The following is a 20368-nucleotide window of genomic DNA, read 5'->3' as shown; positions in this document are numbered from 1 at the left end:
CAGCAGACCAGAGCAGACCAGAGCGCCGCAGCAAATCAAGCGGCAAACATTGGGCGCACACCCACAGCCCACCACCACTACCACCACCATGAGCCACCCACTGCCCCTCTGAAGTTAACTCGGGCTCTTTGTGCTTTGCTGCAGTCAGTATGAGTAATAGTGGGGGCGACTCGGGCTCCTGCTTTGAGGCTTAGCGCCCGCTTTGTCGCACTTTTCTCGCTCCCAAGTCAGTCAGTCAGTCAGTCAAGTCAGTCCAACGGCGGCGATGGCACTCCCGTCCTGGATTGGAGCCATCCCTGTTCAGGCCCTGGACAGCTTTGGCGCAGGTACCTCCTTGTCGTTGGAGTTTAGTATGGACTACCGAAGTATTGCATGTCCAGTCCTCCGGAGATAACTAGGTACAGCTTCCATACAGCTCATTCAACCCTCCAGCTTCTGGTCAGCCTTGCGTCACCACTTCCTCCGGCTGCCCTTCCCGCGTCCCCGTCTGCTCTCCCTCCCCGAGCAGACCCGCCGTTCCCGTGCCCCGGGCGCCATGAGCTCTCTGGCCGCCCAGTCATAGACCGGCCCCATTCGAGGCCATGACCAGAGCCCTGCCGTCCGGGCTCCTACCTCGCCTGGGAGTGTCGCCTGCAGCACCGCGCCTCGCCCTCCGCCCAGCTCAGCTCCATCCGGCGACGCGGCGCTCATGGACCGACCTGAGAAGCAAGAAGCCACGGCCCGAGCCCCGACCGCACCGCGGCCTCGTGCCTGAGCGTATCCTGCCGTCCACCGCCGCGGCTGCCAAACCACCCAGAGATGCGGCGCCGGGCCCGAAAGCGCAGCTCCTGCGGCTCGGCCTGGGCCTGCCGGCCCACGTGAAGCGGCTGCACGGGGTGGACCTCAAGCCGAACCCGTGCAACGTGGCGGCGTTCGCCAGCGCTCAGCACTGCGTCGACCTGCGCGCCGTCAAGTACCTGGACGACGTGGTGCACCCGTTCGCGCAGTCGGTCGTGGACCGGTTCGCGGCCGCGCACCAGACGGCCCCGCTCTGGTGGTCCGTCAACGCCTTCGGCGACGGCACGCCCTTCGTCATCAACACGGCCGAGCGCCTGCTGAGCCGCGCCGTGCGCCTGGCCCTCGAGGCCGCCGGCTACGACCGCGACGGCCGCGCCCTGGACGGCCGCGGGCCCGCGGCGCAGCCCGATATCTACGGCACCCTGCGCGTCACCTGCGCCCACCCCGTCATCCTCTGCCAGAAGAAGTTCGAGGCCGAGATCGCGCCCATCGGCGTGGCCGTCGTCCAGGCCGCCATCGCCAATCTTCAAGCGCAGCAGCGGGCGGCGCCTCGCCACGCCCAAGGAGCTACGAAAATGCCACAGGCACGCAGAGCACTAGGTGCTGCAGGCCTAGGAAGTCCGCGGATGTCGTCCGACGAGTGGTCCGAGAGAGGGCAATATCGGTCTTCGAAAGCGCGAAACGAGAAGGCTGCCCCCCGAGATGGCCATCGGGACAGCGCTCAACCCAACCGCAGCGCGGGCAGGCCGCCATCTGGTTCGAGGAGTATTTTGCGCGGAACCAAAGATCGGGCCAAATAATGCGGACCTTCCAGAGTGGCGTGTAAAAACAATGAATACTATGTACAATATGGATATACCTTAAGTGGCCGGTCAGTCAGCCATGTAATCGCGTGTGTCGAGTCAGCATAAATACAGACTACAAAACTCGCTATTATGCGACCTTCCCTCGGCGTAAACACTCACTGACGGAGCGCCAAGCTCGACAGCTTTCTGAAACCAGACCGGAGTAGAACAGATATCGGGACTAGAGGTAGATATCATTCTTTTTTTATTTCTTTGAACTGCCTATTGTAGGTACACTGTATACACTCTAGCATGCTGGACCAGCGACCAAGAGCTTCTCCCCTGAATCGCCGCCACAAGGTTGTAGAAGTATCTGAATTTACACTGCCACGACATCTGCAAAGTCATCCCGACTCGCAGTTGGCAACTTTCATCCGGGGGCAACACGACGAGGCTGAAACAATTAGCCCTTGTAGGCCGACGGGCCAACCATGAGCTCGGGCTTGACGAGGCTGTCAAAGTCGGCCTCGCTGAGGGCGTTCAGCTCCATGGCGCTCTCCTTGAGGGTGAGGCCCTTCTTGTGGGCGTTCTTGGCGACCTTGCTCGCCATGTCGTAGCCGATCTTGGGGTTCAGGCAGGTGACCAGCATGAGGCTAGATAGCGAAAGTCAGTATATACATGTATTGGCGTAGGGGATTTTAGTATCTGTCTGGTAGACTTACGACTCCTTCATGATGTTGGCAATCTTCTCCTCGTTGGCCTGCAGGCCGGCCACGAGGTTCTTCTCAAAGGACGTCATGCCGTCGGCCAGCAGGCGACTGCTGTGCAGCAGGTTGCGGATGACCAGGGGCTTGTAGACGTTGAGCTCGAACTGGCCGTTCATGCCGCCGATGGTGGTGGCGACGTGGTTGCCCATGACCTGGGCGCAGACCATGGTCAGGGCCTCGCACTGGGTGGGGTTGACCTTGCCGGGCATGATGGAGGAGCCGGGCTCGTTCTCGGGCAGGTTCAGCTCGCCGAGGCCGCAGCGGGGGCCGCTGCCGAGGTAGCGGATGTCCTGGGCGATCTTGGTGAGCGAGGCGGCCAGGGTGTTGAGCGAGCCGTGGGCCTGGACGATGGCGTCGTGGGCGGCGAGGGCCTCGAACTTGTTGGGGGCCGTCGAGAACTCCTTGCCGGTCATCTTGCTGACCTCCTCGGCGATGCCCTCGGCGAAGCCCTGGAAGGTGTTGATGCCGGTGCCGACGGCGGTGCCGCCCTGGGCCAGCAGGCGCAGGTCGGGCAGCGAGCTCTCGACGCGCTTGATGCCCATGTCCAGCTGGGCGACGTAGCCCGAGAACTCCTGGGCCAGGGTCAGGGGGGTGGCGTCCTGCAGGTGGGTGCGGCCGATCTTGATGATCTTCTTGGCCTCGAAGTCGTCGACCTTCTTCTGGAGGGCGTCGCGGAGGGAGCGGATGGCGGGCAGGAGGCTGTCCTCGAACTCGAGCACGGCGGCGATGTGCATGACGGTGGGGAAGGTGTCGTTGGACGAGGCGGAGCGGTTGACGTGGTCGTTGGGGTGGACGGGCTTCTTGCTGCCCATGGTGCCGCCGAGGATCTCGATGGCGCGGTTGGAGATGACCTCGTTGGCGTTCATGTTGGACTGGGTGCCGGAGCCCGTCTGCCAGACGACGAGGGGGAAGTGGTCGAGCAGCTTGAGGTCGGCGACCTCCTTGGCGGCCTGCTGGATAGCCTGGCCGATCTTCTCATCTGCGCATGGGGAGAAGAAGGTGTCAGTTCATGAGCTCTCTCTCACTCTCTCTCACTTTCTTTGGCTTTTGCGGGTGGTGGTGTATTGTATAAGTGGTGCATGTGGGGAGAAGGGTATTTTGTCCGTACCGAGGCCATAGCGCATGTTGACGGTGGCAGCGGCGCCCTTCAGGATACCGAAGGCCTTGACGATGGGCGGGGGCATGCGGTCCTGGGGCTGGTTGATCTTGAAGTTCTCGAGGGAGCGCTCCGTCTGGGCGCCCCAGTACTTGTCGGCGGGGACCTGGATCTCGCCAAAGGCGTCGCTCTCGGTCCTGGTGTTGCCCATCCTTAACGAGGTTGCGTGGAAGTTTCTCTGGGCGCGGAGGGCGTAGGTGGAGGGCAGCGCGGCGGGCTTGGAGAAGGGAGTATATGGCGAGGCGGCGGGCGAGGCCGCAGATGAGGAGTAATTGCATGTGCAAGCCAGGGCGACTCTCGGAGCTGTCCTCCTCGGCAGCAGGCCGGCAGTAGCTCGTACCGATCGAAGCATGATGGGCAACCTTGGACACAGGAGACGCTTTCCTAAAAAGGACCTCGTGGGTGAGTCTTATGCAGCCTGGCAGGAAGCCAATTGGTAAGTAGACGGTCTAGTAGATGAAGGTGCAAGTCCGTACCAGGTGGTTTTTGCTGAGGCCTAAGTTTCCGTCTCGCGATGGCGCAGAGAGATAAAACCTCGCTCCGACCCGGAACCAAAATAAATCTCGCTGAGACAGCCCAGCTTCTCGGCTTGGGAGGGAAGCTCCCTCCACCCCCTGGACCGTGGACGTCGGCACTGTCGCTAGTGCCTACACACCACAGGAACCGCTGTGTGGGCTCTGTGTGGGCTCCGTGTGGGTGCTGGAGCCGTCCCAGATCGGACCGGGATTTCCCGACATCATTGAATGGATCATGCTGTGATGTAGGTAGTAGGTAGTACGGAGAGTGCTCTGTATGCAACTTGGTTATTGTTTCCATAACTGTATAATTTGCAAGGTATCTTGTTTGTCAGGTATCTCCACTTACACGTATACTCACAACTATAGTCACAATGTTGCGTGCTTTCTCTCTCGGGGCCGGGACGACGGTGGGCTGATATCCCAACCTTGAACAGCCTCCTTTCCCAATCTGTATCTTGGTCTAGTGGAACACAGCATCGGAATAGTTTGTAACAGATGCGCTTCTTGCTGCGCATGTGCATACGCTTTGCGCCTCATGAGCCGTTTGGCGTCGTCCATTGGCATCGTCAATTCAAAGTCGCTGTGGCTTTGGGGCTTGCAGGGAGGTGTTTTGATGAGACTCGCATTGCTGCTGTGCATGCACAGGGACGAACGGCTGGCAAGTCACATACTGTGCAAGTTAGTTATCAGACGTCCAAGCTCGAAATGATCGACACCACAGGCCGCCCCCTGTCTGCCCGCCAGCCCAGCGGCGCACACCCTGACCAACCACGCAACCAGCAAGCAGGCAAGCAAGCAACCACCGTCGCAACTTCGTGCCATTGATCCTGTATAACTCCCCAGCTCGACTCGACCAGCCCGCTCACCGGAAAACACCCAGCACCCCATCACGCCGAGCCTGATCTCGCCTCGACCTACGCTGCGAACGCCAGCATGCTAGTTTCCCTCACCGTCGGCAAGGTCGACGCTGGCGTCACCGTGCTCCTGACGCCAGACAAACGCCTGGTATGTGTCCTCTCCCGAGCTCCTGAATCCTCACCACCTCGCCCCTCGAAACCTCGTCGCAAACCCTCGCCATGGCTCCCTGGCTTCCTTCTCGCCCCATGCCGCCTACACGGGTCTCTCCTCGAGCCAATTGTGCCGACCGCTAACCTGGCTTCCCCCTCCAGATCGAGTTCCCCTCCATCCTGCTGCCGCCCAACATCACCTCGGGCTCCATAGTCGACATCACCGTCTCGCGCAACCATGGCTCGGAAGAGACGGCCGACCAGCGCTTCGCCGCCCTGCAGGACCAGATCTTCAACGCCTTCGGCGCCTCGGAGCCCGTCGCCCCCGTGCTGCGCTGCCGCAACGCCACGCAGACGTCGGTCGTGCTCGAGTGGGACCCCATCGAGCTGGCCACGGCCGACCTGATCTCGCTGAGCCTGTACCGCAACGGCCAGAAGGCCGGCAACATCCCCCGGCCCCTGCACATGCACAGCACCAAGATCTCGGGCCTGGCCGTCGACACCGAGTACGCCTTCCACCTCGTGCTGCGCACCAGCGCCGGCACCATGGCCAGCCCCCAGGTCGTCGTCCGCACCCACAAGATGACCGACCTGAGCGGCATCACCATCACCACCGGCATCCTGCCCGCCGGCCAGCGGGACGGCCTGGCCAAGGCCGTAGAGCGCATCGGCGCCAAGATCGTCGACGGCGTCCGCATCGACACCACCCACTTCGTCACCACCGAGGGCCGCGGCATGGCCTGGGAGAAGGCCGTCGAGATGAACATCCCCGTCGTACGCCCCGAGTGGGTCGAGGCCTGCGAGACCAACGGCCGCATCCTCGGCGTCACCAAGTTCTACCTCGACGCGCTGAGGCCCGGGCCCCCGGAGTCGGAGGAGACGACACCCAAGGCATCGGCACAGGTACCGGATCAGCAGCAGACCAAGTCCCTCCCCCCTGATCCGCCGGCGGAGAACGGGAATGGCGCGGCAGCCACGGAGGAAAAGAAGGAGGCAGAGGAGAGCAGTGACGACGATGATGACGACAGTGACGACAACGAAGACGGCGGCGCGGCAGATAGCGAAAAGGCCGAGGAAAAGGCCAAATCGGCGGACGCGGAGCAGAAGATGAGGCTGGAGGACAAAGACACCCAGAAGGTCGCCCTACGGCCGGGGCAGGCCGCGGCGTCAGGCAAGGAGGATGGCACGGAAGGCGACGACGAGGACGGCGGCGTAGACGAGAAGCAGCCGGCGCCGTCGCCGGGCGATGGGGCCAGTTTCCAGGACGTCGCCCTATAAGGGGGTGGGAGACAGGAAAAGGCAGCAAGGAGAGCCAATAATATAGAACGGTTAGAAGGACCGGGATCACAGGACAATGGGAGTCGGCATTCGTCTTTGCATGTGTGTGTTCGCGTGTTAAGCATGGAGTTCTCGTGAGGAGGGTCGTGGGGCTCTGCTTATTGAGCCTGGAACTTGAACTTTGAGGGCGACGGAAACGTGACACTGGACTGGATTCTGTATCATCTAGGGGAGAGGCCTTCGAGAGAAAGGGGCAAAAGTTCGAGCGCTTCTTCGCGGGTGTGGGCGTTGCAAGACGTCGGGTATAGAATATACTAATGACCATTTTGTTTGACATTTATTACTAGTCTGTGACCGTTGGCTATACCCCTCTGGTGATGGTTTATATGGTTGCCATTCCTTTGTCTCCTCTTGATCACTGAAGGATTCACCCACTATCTGCTTCGTCGCGACCTAAGTTAATCAGGATCCGTCCTGAATCGGTCCACCTGCGAGAAATTACAGGCTGCAAACAAGACAACACCGACCCGCAAGCCTCCTGTTATACCCAAGGCAGCGGCCTCCAACAAGAGGGACCCCAGGCCTCGTGTTGTTCAACCTGCTTTAGAATGATATTGCTACATCAAACCTTATACTTCTCATAGAGCCCGATATATCGCTTTAACGGTAACCTCATCATTATAAACCTTGCTACAACAAAATATTACAGATGCCTACCTTCGACCTCTGCCCCATTAAGCAGGAGATCCTTTCGCTGTTGGTACCACTCCCTGTATCACCTGATGCACGGGGACAGTGGAGACATGGGTCACTATACTGTCAACAGTGCATATGCCGGTAATACTAAGACAATAGTGGGGTGGGAAATAGTACGAAAGCCTCCTCTAGACAAAGATGAGAAGCGTAGTACACAGTGTTGATTAGCTCGAAACAAATCAACCATAGACATAGGGCCACAAACTCTCTCATGGGTGAAATTGACGTTTGCACGTGCTACATCTACATCATGACTCTCAAGCCGACTTGGGCCCGGACCCATCACAGAACAGTAGGATGTTAGCGTCAGCACCGAAATCGTCGCAAGGCCTGCATAACTAGGTAGTATTGCATGTCGTACTCCCTAGGTAGGAACCAACCCGCGCGACGCGCTATCGGCTGCACAGCCCCCTCGGTTTTGTGAGACAAAGAAAATGAAGCTCCACCGCCGATTGGATGGCATCAAGAGCCTTCTCTGCCTTAACATCGAGCACGGGCCAAGGAGAGGTCGCCCTGCATAGACGGCATACGATACATCAGCGCTGGTCTTTGGGTGGGTGTATGCATCCCCTGCACACCATTACACCGAAGTGCGCAAGAGTACCAGGCCTTGGAGGCGTGATGGATCAAGTGGGAGTGGGAAGAGCACGTGTAGCGTTAGCTGAGGATTATGCCGTCCTGAATGGCACCGCCAATGAGAGTACGCCGTCCCACGCCACTCAGTCCGATATGTGTGTGTCCAATTCATGACCCGGGGCGGCACCATACGAGCTCGGCCACTTAAGGACTGACTGGAAGAGGCAGGGGAGTGGTGCAAGTATATTCAGCCTCGAAACCTGAGTTTTTCAGTTGCACTCTTCTCCATCTATATATATATACTCCACTTCGTCAACACCTTAAGTTATTTTGTATCCGTATGTCTCAAGTTTTGGATATCATCGCCTTCCCATTACCTCCTGTGTTTTGAAGCATTCTTTACATTTTGCTACTTTACTTCGAGTACCTCCTGTCATGTCAGTCACCAAGCCGCTGTCCACTGAAGCCATAGTAGCCATCACAATCGGCTTGGCGTCACTGATCATCGGGCTACTCTCTCTCTGGATCACTTGCTTGGCATTCACCCATTCGCGCATCTCACAAGCACGACCTCCTTGGCCCCAACCGCCATCAATGGAGGCGTCATACTCGCGTATGATCTACTTTCAAGACCGCAGGTTGCGTGTCACCGATGGCTTCGCGGTACGACCTTCAGATCTTCATCCCGTACCGTATTTGGGTTCATCAAAAGACGTAAGACTTCTCATTGTCTTGACCTTGCCATGTACTCATTAAAGAAAAAGTATCTCCTAACGACTTATAGGACCTTTTGTAATGGCCGGCACATTTACTTCTGGTAACGAAGTCAGTTGGTAGAGGAAATTGGATACATTCAAGGGGGGGCACTGCAGACTATAAACCACGACCTTTTTAGATCTATCAGAGATGCTTAGGGCCCTTTTGTTGGACCAACGTCCAATTGAACTGAGCAGCACAGCATTACAATCAATTGATTTTACCTGCGCAGAGCTCTTCGTCACAACGCCGGGCCCTTTTGCATATACGTATTGATCAGCGGTAACAGTGTTGCCGCTCAGAGATCTTAAAACCTCGAGAAGACCAAGCACAATCGAGGCCCCATCAGCGATGCTGTTGTACATTACAGCATGATAATTGTCAGTCCACTCTGTTTGTAGCTAAATGCTGGGGGATTACCATGGGTAGACTTGATTGGAGACTTGAAAGGGTGCTCCGTGATAGGAGGCCCTGGCCTAACACCCAAATTTTCGTGAGCTTTCCTGCAAATGTTCCCTTTGCGAATCGAGTACTGGAAGGGACAGCAACTTTGTTAAGTCCTTGTGCTTATTTAAATCGAGACCACGCATGATGCAAATCATATCTCAACACTGTAATCAGATTCCGAGCTCTCGGCTGACCCGCCTAGCTACCGTCTGAAGTTGCCTTTAACTCCACTTAAGTTAATTCTCAACGCTTGAATTAGTGCAATGAGTGTACCCGCGCCACACCTGAAGTAGCTAGATCCTCAGCCTAAATTAACAACATCCATGGTTCGTCCAATACCTCTATTGAACGACGAAGGAATGAACATCTACACAATTTGGGGGAGCATGGCCAGGCTCGGTTCTGGGTCGACGCATCTCCCTGAAGTCGGGTTGCGAACATGAAGATATTGGCCTGTAGCACGCTTGTAATACCCAAGACCGCGACTGTTGATAGACAGTGACCCCCGGGCGTGGGAGTGCGAGTAGGTTAGCACATCGCTTATGGGCTCGGTAAAAAACCGGATCACGTTGCAAGGGCTTCATTCTCTACCAGTTACATTTGTTCAAACCACATGTACTCCCCCATCGCGGTGAACAACTACGAAACACATGTGTTCTGTTCAATGTCGATGCCGTCGCGAAGCTTTCAGTAGCCTCATATCTGTATGTCCTTGCTCCTGGCCTCCATTGCCCACTCAGGCACCTTGCGTGCGTCTCCGACAACAACTCACGAGCATGATATGGTAGAGCATCCCACACCGGGCTGTTCGTTGTATGTACTAACCACGTGACTGCATTGCCTCTTCCGGAATCAGTCCAACAAGCCCACATTTGACGGATCTCATTAACGCAGGCGAGACTTGCAGTCGTCACTGGTAACAATCAGCGGGCTTCCTGTCTTTGTGTTGGAGACTACGGCATGAGCTGCTCGACCATGCGCCACCAGAGAAGCGCTTGCATCCAAGTCGAAACTCCTGAAAACATGTACTGAAATGGCTCATTAGAGCCGAGCGGTCAGTACTATCCCCAGCTGCCATGATCACGCCTCGAAACATAGCTTTGAAAATGCCCATAAGTTGTCCATCATGTAGTTCGCCACCATAATGAAGCTCAACACCATGGTCATGAGGGTTCTCAGCAGACTATTCATGCTTGTTGACAAAGGAATGTATCCGTCTAGCTTTGGAGAGGTAGAACAGTACTTATATGCTCACAACAGCCTCAGCTACATGATTTCCATATGCAACTAGGTAACATCAGCCTCTGACCAGAAACAAAGCCTGTCATTTTGCGCGACTGTCACGAGATCGCAATATGCCGCTATTATATCACGCTTTGCGACCGAACCACACGACAGACTTGAAGAAAGCTATTCCCATCATGCCAGGTACCACTATCAAGGACTGGGTAGTCTGCCAATGTCTCGCCCCTTACGACTACAACATCGACACCTACACAGTTCATGACCCGAATCATGAACGTTGCAACCAATGTTGGCGCAAAGAGTTTAAAACAAGCTCATGATAGAGATGTTTGCGGGTACACACATTCATTGCCTGTGCGGTCGTCGTTTTATCTGGATTAGTCCAGGAGAAATAGGATTTCCTAGCACTATAATCTCTATCGGTCATGGGTTGCTGCAAAGCAAGACTTAGCTCTCCACCGCATCGAATGCATACACAACTTGCCACTTTCAGTGAACCCACGCTCATTACACCATCGGTTTCGGGATCGCTCTGCTTCGGGTACGAGGCATTATTTCCTGTTAGTTAGGCATTGGCGAGTTAAAACAGTTAGGCATTCACTACCAGTTGAATACAAAAATGATTCGATGCCCAGTCAGAAAACATTGACTGAGCGGTGTAAATGAATGTAGTGGGGCCATATTTATTCATGTCGCTGCTATTTCAGAACAGAATCGAATACTTTCTTCCGACACCTTGGGCTTTGGTGACGTCTGATCAAGAATCCCTCGTGAGTTCTTGCTGTCCAACTGTCCGTGCCAGACATTTTGAAATAAATATGAATTGTTACCGGTGGCTCCCAAATGTAGTAGCTCCACATGTGAATGCCACGCAGACCCCCAGCCCGTCACGAAATAGTTACAGCCTTCATCGATGTAGATGATAAGACTCATTTGAATTCGTCTTGATATAATCAGTTAATATCCTCACAAAATGGTTCATTCAGAATTGGCTTATGTACGACTGAGCTGTCAAGAGTATATTTCCATTTTTAGAAGCTCTTAAGTAGTATTCTAAGCTTCGAAAGGCCGTCGAATCAAGATCAATTTGTAACCGTGTGTGTCCCGAGAGCCCCGCGATTGTCAAAGCTGAACGCTTATGCGTAAACTTTTTGATATAGTCCCAGGTTGAAAGTGCAGAAAATCGGTATAGGAACAGTATCTAAGCAATTATCCCACATTGCTGGATGCATATACTGCCATGGTCAAGACAGTCTACAGTTCATCAAAACGACTTGGTACACGCGTTGCACTTTTAGAAACCATTTACCACCTCTCCATCAAGAGAACATGATCTGTTCTTAAGGTACAGTGATGGGGGTGAAGATATACTGGTGAACATATAGCCATGTGACTGCGCTTATCGTTGATATTGGAGCAAAAACGACGAAGACCACCTCTGCCTTGTGGTATGGATCTTCCAGGCTGAGCACGATTTCCCCGGCCCTAGCTAACCGTCCTTCAACTGACGTATAGTTTGAATAAAACTCTGCATTCCGTCTTCGCCGCTTCGAACAAGTGTTGTCATGGCATCGACCCAATCGCTATCCACTGAAGCAGTGGTGGCAATTGCAGTTGGCTTAACGTCGCTGCTCATCGGATTGCTCTCACTTTGAATTACATACTTGGCTTACACTCACTCACGTTCCGCACGGACTCAGAGCAATGCGAACCGATTTCAATCGCCCTGGCCGCGACTACAACCAACCGAGGTTTCTGCTTCAGCTTATGGGTTGCTTTCAATACCACAAGTTGCACGATATCGATGAAACCACCGTGCAACTTTGAAGCAATCCAGTTGATAGCACCTGAATTGTCATAAAGCAAGTAAGAGAATTCCATTCTTTTTTTTTTTTTTTTTTTTTTTTTTTTTTTTTTTTTTTTTTTTTGAAACATCATGGCTACGAATCGTATTGTTTTCCAGTCAAAGGATTCGATTTAATGATGTAGTAGTCAAGAACTATCTTGGTTGTTTACAAACTTTAGAGAATGTTTAGGTGTTTGGTTTCAGTCCGACGATACATTTGGGACGCCGTCCAGCTGCATTATCTTCTCTGCATCAATGGAAATTAGGAGTCGTACTGTACCGCGACAAGACAGCCACTTTAACAACCGGGGTACTTCTGTTCCAAAAGCAAATCAAGCAGAGGCGGAACTTTACGCTGCAGAGTATATAGCGACGTTTAGTAAGCTATTAATATGACTCTCAAATCCTTTACCTAGAAAGTCATTTTGGATAATTTGCTGTCGAGATGCGCTCTACGCAAACTTGAGTGAACATAATTCATAGTAGGCTGTCCCGTTGGTAACTACTCCCCACCTATGCCTAGACGAAATATCACTGCGAATTTGAAGACCGTGCTGGAGTCAGGGCCGCAAGCCGTTCATGCATCTGGCGCGGGAGAAGCGTGCGATTGCGCTCTAATTAGCCACAAGCATGCGTCCCTAGGTGCTTCCAAAGTTAAAAGGCCTTGGCGCGTGTCTACGCACAGCGGGCGTTGTACTTTGTACTGCGTACCGACCTCGTGGGTGAGCCACCCCTAGCTCCCCCCGTCGTCTGAAGTTGCCTTCAACTCCGATTGGTCAAAATGCCAACGCCTAGCGCAATGAGTATACCCGCAGCACCCCTAAAATAGCTAGATCTCCAATCTAAATCAAACAACACCCACCGTTTGTGCAATTCCTCCAGTCATTGAGCAGGACCATCGCCTTTGTTTGAAACGGAGCCACGGTACGATGAGATGATTCCACGTCCTGGAAATGCGGCGATATTAAGGGCGTGACGATGCAGCAGGGGTGGTAGAGCCGCATCAAAAGGATGGACTCCCCAAGCTATCTTGTCCAGATGGGCTCCCACTTCTTGTCACTTGTTGTGTCTCGCGATATATTCTTTCGTTCTCCATTCATACATTCTTTTTCCGACGATTGACTCGTCTTTTGTCATTCTTTCTAAGAGCAAGGTCTCTCTCAAACTACCAACATGAAGTTCTCTTCCCAAGTTTCCGCTGCAGCCATCTTGGCAAAGGCTGCTTCTGCCGGCACCGTTGTCTGGGACGGCCGGTTCACCGATACTAGTGCCTCAGACCTGAGCAAGTGGAGCTGGTCCAACCAGGTTGGCGCCTACCAGTACTACATCCACGGCACGGGAGACGTCGCTGAATATGTGAACATCGGCGCCGAGTACGCCAATCCGGCCGATGGCTCGGGCCTCGGCGTCAAGATCTCCCTCACTGATACCGCATACTGGAACGGCCAGACGATGCGTCGAACCGAGCTGATCCCCCAGACGAAAGATACTGCTGCCATCAGTTCGGGCACCCTCTACTACCACTTCAGCATCAAGCGCAGCGACACCAATGCCCCCTCTGTCAACCGCGAACACCAGATCGCGTTCTTCGAGAGCCACTTCACCGAGCTGAAGGCTGGCTGGCTTAGCGGTGCTTCTGGAGACTCCGATGCCTCGCTGAGGTGGTTTGCCAACAGCCAGAGCCAGTGGAACGTCACCTGGGAGGCGGATGTGTGGCACAACATTGCCTATGAGATCAACTTCGATGCCAACACCGTCGGTTTCTGGCACTCGACCGGCTCAGACGCCTTGACCCAGGTCGTCGCTCCAGTCTCGGCCAGCGTGTCCAGCAACGGTGCTGATTGGCACTTGGGTGCCTTGGAGCTTCCCCGTGATGGATATACTGACTCGGACGAGGACTTCTTCTTTTCCGGAGTCTACATTGAGAGCGGCGACTTGACAACCACTTTCTCTGGCAGCTCCGGTTCTGGCAATTCTGGCGCTGCTCCGTCATCCACCGTTGCGGCTACTTCGACGGTCGCTGCAAGCAGTGTCGCAAGCAACCCAACGACCTTGGTCACTTCAACCAAGGCGACCGCCTCAGCTGCTGTCAGTACTTCTAGCGCTGTTGAGTCTGCCGTAACCACCGCCGTTGCTTCTCCCACCTCTATTGCCACTCAAGTCACCTCTTCCGCGGCCGCCAGCGCAGTAACTACAGAGACATTGCCAGTGACAACAAGTGCACTCCCTTCGGCTGCTTCATCGTCGTCCACAGCACCCGCCAGCAGCAGCTCTGCGAAGCCATGCAAAAGCAAGAAGAGAAAGGCCAGACAGGCTAGAAGACTTCCTTAAGTAACGGAATACCCTCGATTCAAGGCGCTCTTGGGTCCATTAAGTCGTCCTTGATTTAGACCGAAGATTTCCTTCATAGAGTTTCATGTATATTCTTTTAACCTACTCCTTTTGGATAGGCAGCTAAGAGCACAACGTAAATAAGAGAACGAATAAGCGCACTCTCCCAGATGATATTATCCCGTTAGCATTCCGTGCCAGTAATTTGCGACCAATGGTCTTGATTTCTCTGTCCGTCATCAAGGTGCGACTTCACCGAGACCGGATAGACTAAGATCACATTGAGCGTGTACCATCACGTTGTCTTAGATATAAAGTGACCTCTTTTCTCCGCTGACTAGTCATATGGATGTGATGATGCGGTGAGAATTCCTCGGGCCAAGGTCTACGAGGCTGCCTTAAGATTGGGCAGCGGGCACGTTGACACATAATCATAGGAGAAGATTGTCTACAAGAATTAGGGATGGAATGTTCCTAAGCTCCGCTTGACATGTCGCCCGCCAAGCTATCTATGCTGTTGCTAGCGCATCACATTCAGCTCCAATGCTTTGCTTGTTCGCCGCCCTTCCTGGAGTCCAGCCTCATGGAATGCTGTATATAACCTCTTCCGTTGCTTTAAAGTGAGAACCGAAACCAATCAGCAGATAATCAAGATTACAGACCGCTGCAAAGTGATGCTCAGAACTCAGAACTTGATCAATTTCCGCTCCCGCGACCTTGAGAACCCAGCTGTGAATACTCACTTTAGCCTCCACCTCTTTGCGGTTGGCGGTAGCAGAGCCAATGGCAGATTTTGAAATGACCGTACTCATCAAGGTGTGCTGTTCCACAAACTCTAGATCTATATTCACCAGATCGGGAACTCGACCATAAGTCTTCATGAGCACAACGAGACGTCGCTCTTGCTCGAAAGGCTGGTTCTCGAAGAAGCATGCACCGTTTGCAGGTATACGGGCTGCAGGAATTCCGTCAATAAATTGGCTCCTTGTGAATTCGCCCATGAGTGCGCGCATTGTTTGTCGGCGAGACTCGTAGAAGTGATCCAGCCAGATCTCGCGTAGACTTGGCACAACTGTGTTAAGTACACGGAAGGATCGAGCCCCAATCTGTTGGAAGTTCTCTTTGGCCACATCAGAGTCCTGCTCTAGGAGCTTTCGTTGCTTCTCGACAACTTGCGCGAAATCGCTGGTGTATGGGCAACGTTCCGGTATTGCCAGTTTCTGCACGCGTGCGAGATCTCGAGGCTGCACGGAGCCTGGGACTAAAGGAGAGTACGGAAAACGGAGAGTATCCAGTGAGAAGTTGAAGTACACGGTTGTCGTACCACCGGGTAAGCCCATGCAGAGCTCATAGTGCCTCAGCGTCTCCAAACGAGACTGTCGGCTGACCCATAGCGTGACAGATAGAGTGGCTCTAGAACATGTCGTGGTATTGATCAGGAGCTTATCACCGTCCGCGAAAGGTTCTTGCTCGCGAATTGCTCGCGAGTGACGCCCCTTCAGCTGTTCTTCCGTCGCGTCGGCTGTGACGCTGACGTTGGGTCCATGGTATTTTCTTGAGATGGTAACAACGCGCTCCTCCCAAGTTTCTCGCCAAATCTTCAACTGCAACTCGGTGGGGAGGAATGAAAATATGGTGAAGTGACATGCTTGGTCTTCACCATCATCATGAAGGAGGCCATTTGTGCCGCAGTTCTCACGTTCTTGAGACATGGCGAACGATCGCGCTTCAAGGTATTCTTCACGCTGGAAAGCGTCAGTAAAAGTGAATGAAGGCTTTGGAGGTATTCGTTGAGGTGCTTGCAGGTGATTACTCAAGGTTCCTGGAACAAGTTGGTACTCAAGCACAGAAGTGCTTTTGGTAATGCTCCTGGTGAAGTGTGCAGCGCGTAGAACCCCGGGGGATTTCACCTCACATCAAAAGTCGGAGATGAGGTGCGGAGCAAGGATGGAAGCTTCAAAATCACCATAGGTGACGCAAAGAAGGTGGCAAACAAGAACCGGAAGAGCTATTTGAGTGACGGATCTGATGAAGAGAAGTGGTCTTGCAGAGATATGCGATCGCGTTTCTCAATTCTGAAAGGATAGCCTCGATGACCTGGCCGGTTTTGTTTGCAAGTGGCTTCTGATGAATGAGCTGCACGCACAAGGGCGATCAGAACCCCATGGCCTCGAAGCTGCCCAATTCCCACGATGAAATCTGTTAGGGACGATGGATCAGGAAGGAGGTTGAGGCAGTTGAAGGTGTCTAACCCGTTCACTTCGCATTGACTTTTTGCTCCATGTTCTAATTCGAGCGACTGACAATCACTTCATCTGATCGTTTACAGATGAATAATGAGCAATTAGGAGTGAGGGAGGTCCAGTGGTGATCTTTCCACACATCTGGAGCGCAGGGTTTACATATGCCTTCTTCGGTAGAATCATCCACAAGGCTTAAACTGCTGGAGCACACGCGTTTGGAAATGCTCTGAACTTTATCACATGGTGAAATCAATATCATATCTATTAGGATGCAGTAACATTGGTTCACGAACGCAACGAGACAATGTAATAGCCGGATGTCGATGCTTGATACGATTTTTAAGAAAATTCACGTTCACTGGCACATGCAGCGGTATGCGAGTCTCATGAAGGAAGTTTTACCATTGCATGATTACTAGGTCGGCATTGCTAATTTGATACGCCCCTGGTTTGTGAAGCAAAAGCTTATGAACTTGAAGATGGATAGATGGGCTGAATTCTTGTCCCAGGCGCCAGGCTTTGGATATAAATATGAGCAAGTTGTAGATCCAGCAATTGCCCATCCTCTGATATCACAAACAGGTATGACACTCTGTGACAATCATGATGCCTAGGTGACCTCAATAAGTCTGCTGGGCGGCCAGAGACTGCGCTGCTTGCAATTATTTCTCTTGATGTTTTGCATCAATACAGTTAAAAAATACGAGAAGTTTGGCACTTTGCGTGGTATCGCAGTGGGATGGTGATCTCTGGTTGATACCGTCTTAATGGCCATCACAGCTTTGGCTTCAGCTTGGCGTTTCCATGAATCATCACGCCCCACAGCCCAAAGTCGATCCCATTGTCTGAACTTGAACTTCGCTATGGTCGAAATTGCACCACATGCACACTTTCAAGATTGGTACGCTTTGGACAACGTAAATACTACTATCTGGAATTCGTCCTCTGCCTGTGTTAGACAGCCGTGCATAAGCAACCACCCTGTCGGGTTCGCGGACCAATCCTGGCTGATCAGCCAATCAGCGTCAACTATTCGCGTAGCTCCCCATCCCACCAACCAGCTTCAACTCTCATCTCATCCACCTCCATGTCGAAGCCCTGGATCCTGGTCTCGCCGTCCAGCCGGGGCATAGGCTATGCCCTGACGCGGCATCTCCTCCAGAGGACAACGCTCCCCATCGTAGCGACGTGCCGGTCACGGGACACCTCGGCAACCAAGGCCTCGCTGCTGGAGCAACTGCCAACACTGCACCACCAGGACAAGGAGGACCAGGCCTCTCGGCTTGTCGTGTTCCCGCTGGATGTGACGGACGAGGGCAGCATCCGAGAGGCTGCGGAGCATGCTGCGGAGCTCTTCCCGCCGCGGACGCACCACCTGCACCTAGGTTTTGCGATGCCGGGGATCCTGCACCCGGAGAAGAGCCCGGCGCAGGTGGATGCTGCCGACGCGGAGAAAACGTTCCACGTCAACACTCTGGGGCCGCTGCTGCTGATGAAGCACTTTGGGGAGCTTCTGCCTCGGAAACGGGACGAGTTGGCCATCCCTGGGGGCGGTGGATCGGACAGCGGAGGCCCGGGGAAGCTCCTGCCGCTGCCGCGGCACGCGACGTGGCTCAACATGTCGGCGCGCGTGGGCTCCGTGTCAGACAACCGGCTGGGCGGGTGGTACAGCTACCGGGCGTCCAAGGCGGCGGTCAACTCGCTGACGCGGACGTTCGACCTGCACCTGCAGAACCGCAGCGGGGCCAAGGCCATGGCCGTCGCGTACCACCCGGGCACAGTCAAGACGGGGCTGAGCCAGGAGTTCTGGGCCAACGTGAAGGAGGAGAAGCTGTTCAGCCCCGAGTTCGCCGCCGAGAAGATGTGCGAGGTCGTCTGCTCGAGAGAGCAGGAGCACAGGGGCCGGATCTGGGACTGGAACGGCAGCGAGATCATGCCCTGATGAGCGAAGCGTTTGAGAACTAGGAACAAGAGTCTGCAATATTCTGCCGGGCTTGGAATTGTACCCGCAACGTGTCGACTATAGGCGTTATAGAACTGCACGGAAGACCTACCACAGCAGCGAGGGACAGATAACTAGGGGTTTAAGCAAATGTAAGGCGCTCTACTGCGAGAGTCTTATATGATCTTTGGGCTATCCAGCTTCCATCTCGTGAGTTCCAGACATCTGCATTGTAGTACCTGTGATCTCTCTGGTATCGTACCGGAGGCATCCCGCCCCAGTGCGTTTCCTATATTTCAAGTCACTTGAGAGGTCCTGGTGCTTTAAAAGCATTTTTGTAGATTGATGTTGTACTGTTCCTCTATAATTCTTTCTACTAGACTCCCTGTCATACACTCGACATCCATCAAATGAGTAAGAAGCGAATACTTTCAAAGCAAAAAAAAGGGGACCAAATGCCCCAAATTGATATTAGGTTCCGCCTCCATTCAGGCCATTGGAAGCTTGCCATCTCGAGGAAATCAGGGTACGCGCTTGTCGGGTTGTGCACAGCAGCGATTCTGGCATTGGAGGTCTCAGCTGCGCAATCTCGTCCCTTCAACCCCCTTGATGGTCATGGCCGTCTCAGTCGTCGGATAAAAGCAAGAGTCTCTAACCCCCACATATTCAAAAATTTGGTATAATTGAACCGCCATTCGTGATATTATGCCAAATGCATGGCGAGGCGGTACTGTATCGGTCAAATATCGCCCAGGCGATTCAACAGAGAGCAGAGTTCTGAGGGGTCAGGCCTAGAAGCCCCCCTTGGTACCGTTCTTCTGGTCGATGTATCGGAATCGTTCGCGCTCCTTGCGATCCTTGGAGAGACAGGCGAGGGCCATGATCAGAGCAACATCAACGCCAACCATACCGAACGCCGCCGTGAAGATATTGTCGACGAAGACGTTCGTGAACGATATCAATGGTGCGGCACAGCCCTTGATGAGAGCAGCGGCTGCCGGACTCGGGCAGGTAGCGTCTGTGACGAAAGCAGGAGTCGTGCTGTTGATATATCCACAGCATTGGAACTGACACCCGTGTTAGCAACACGACCTAAGGACCAACGGCGAATGGCTTACCTTGGTCTGGAGGAGATCCTGAACCCTAGCGGGCTGCGACATCCAGATATCGAAGAACTCTTGCTTCGTCTTCAACGTGATGATCCACAAGTCCAGTCCAATGATCAAAGTGAAAAGCGCGTCCACCACCACGAGATATGCCGCAAACTTCAACCATCCTCGACTCGGGGTCAACAGTGCCGGAATGGTCACCAGGAAGATGAACAATGTCAAGGCGCCGTTGGCGATACCAGCTAGAGAAAAGCGTCAGACACGGCGCGAGATTTGGGTCCCAAGCAAAACCATGCTTGGCGGCGCAACCTACCTGTCAGTGGGAACCTCTGGTATAGTAGATCTCGGGCGGCCTCCTCTCCCTCGTTCGGCGGGTTGAAGCAAGTGTTGATGACCACGACGGAGAAACCCAGCATGATAGCACCCATCACCGCGAACAATCCATCAATGGCCACAAAGGCCAGCTGAACCTTATTCACCATCTTTGCTTATCGAGTAGCCAGTTGGCCCCGAGGTGGTTGGTCTCGAAGTACTTGGCTACTCGGTAAAGTCCACCTCTTGGGTCTGCCGACCTCTTTCCCTGAAGCTGTCCTCCCTCTATGCAACGAAGTGGCGAAATGATGCGACGACCGGCGTCAACTAGGCGATACTGAAAAGGTTTACGGGAAAGGCGTAGTCGGAGATATCACAGGCATGGAGACCCGCTGGGACGTGGAAGAGAAGGAAAGGAATGAATGGAATGTCGAAATCGATCGACGTGTCAACGAACACCAGGAACTGACAACCCACGCCTCGACCGAAAAAAGCCGAAAGGTAAGTGTAAAAGAGC

At 53.9% G+C, this 20368-nt stretch overlaps 7 protein-coding genes across 7 annotated transcripts; 4 read left to right on the top strand and 3 right to left on the bottom strand.

Annotated features, from left to right (window-relative positions):
- Nucleotides 1-581: 581 nt before the first annotated feature.
- On the top strand, nt 582-1577 carry JN550_001587 (uncharacterized protein; the record flags this gene model as incomplete). Its single annotated transcript, XM_049312787.1, has 1 exon — nt 582-1577. One exon carries the CDS (start codon nt 582-584, stop codon nt 1575-1577), a length of 996 nt encoding a protein of 331 aa, XP_049176438.1.
- A 448-nt stretch (nt 1578-2025) lies between these two features.
- JN550_001586 (uncharacterized protein) lies at nt 2026-3837 on the bottom strand (the record flags this gene model as incomplete). The annotated part of the gene is made up of 3 exons (XM_049312786.1): nt 2026-2215; nt 2285-3308; nt 3438-3837. The coding sequence occupies 3 exons, from the start codon at nt 3835-3837 to the stop codon at nt 2026-2028; spliced, it is 1614 nt and encodes a 537-aa protein (XP_049176437.1).
- Nucleotides 3838-4498: 661 nt separating this feature from the next.
- On the top strand, nt 4499-6288 carry JN550_001585 (uncharacterized protein; the record flags this gene model as incomplete). Its single annotated transcript, XM_049312785.1, has 3 exons — nt 4499-4681; nt 4847-5008; nt 5173-6288. 3 exons carry the CDS (start codon nt 4499-4501, stop codon nt 6286-6288), a joined length of 1461 nt encoding a protein of 486 aa, XP_049176436.1.
- A 6799-nt stretch (nt 6289-13087) lies between these two features.
- JN550_001584 (uncharacterized protein) lies at nt 13088-14245 on the top strand (the record flags this gene model as incomplete). Its single annotated transcript, XM_049312784.1, has 1 exon — nt 13088-14245. One exon carries the CDS (start codon nt 13088-13090, stop codon nt 14243-14245), a length of 1158 nt encoding a protein of 385 aa, XP_049176435.1.
- A 581-nt stretch (nt 14246-14826) lies between these two features.
- JN550_001583 (uncharacterized protein) lies at nt 14827-15957 on the bottom strand (the record flags this gene model as incomplete). Its single annotated transcript, XM_049312783.1, has 1 exon — nt 14827-15957. The coding sequence occupies one exon, from the start codon at nt 15955-15957 to the stop codon at nt 14827-14829; it is 1131 nt and encodes a 376-aa protein (XP_049176434.1).
- A 1618-nt stretch (nt 15958-17575) lies between these two features.
- On the top strand, nt 17576-18430 carry JN550_001582 (uncharacterized protein; the record flags this gene model as incomplete). Its single annotated transcript, XM_049312782.1, has 1 exon — nt 17576-18430. The coding sequence occupies one exon, from the start codon at nt 17576-17578 to the stop codon at nt 18428-18430; it is 855 nt and encodes a 284-aa protein (XP_049176433.1).
- A 791-nt stretch (nt 18431-19221) lies between these two features.
- JN550_001581 (uncharacterized protein) lies at nt 19222-20021 on the bottom strand (the record flags this gene model as incomplete). Its single annotated transcript, XM_049312780.1, has 3 exons — nt 19222-19497; nt 19549-19781; nt 19853-20021. 3 exons carry the CDS (start codon nt 20019-20021, stop codon nt 19222-19224), a joined length of 678 nt encoding a protein of 225 aa, XP_049176432.1.
- Between the last annotated feature and the right edge of the window lie 347 nt (nt 20022-20368).

The sequence above is a fragment of the Neoarthrinium moseri genome, assembly GCF_022829205.1.
Source record: "Neoarthrinium moseri strain CBS 164.80 chromosome Unknown scaffold3_Wmoseri_CBS_16480, whole genome shotgun sequence".
Classification (NCBI taxonomy): Eukaryota; Fungi; Ascomycota; class Sordariomycetes; order Amphisphaeriales; family Apiosporaceae; genus Neoarthrinium; species Neoarthrinium moseri.
This window is presented reverse-complemented; position numbering and strand designations above follow the sequence as displayed.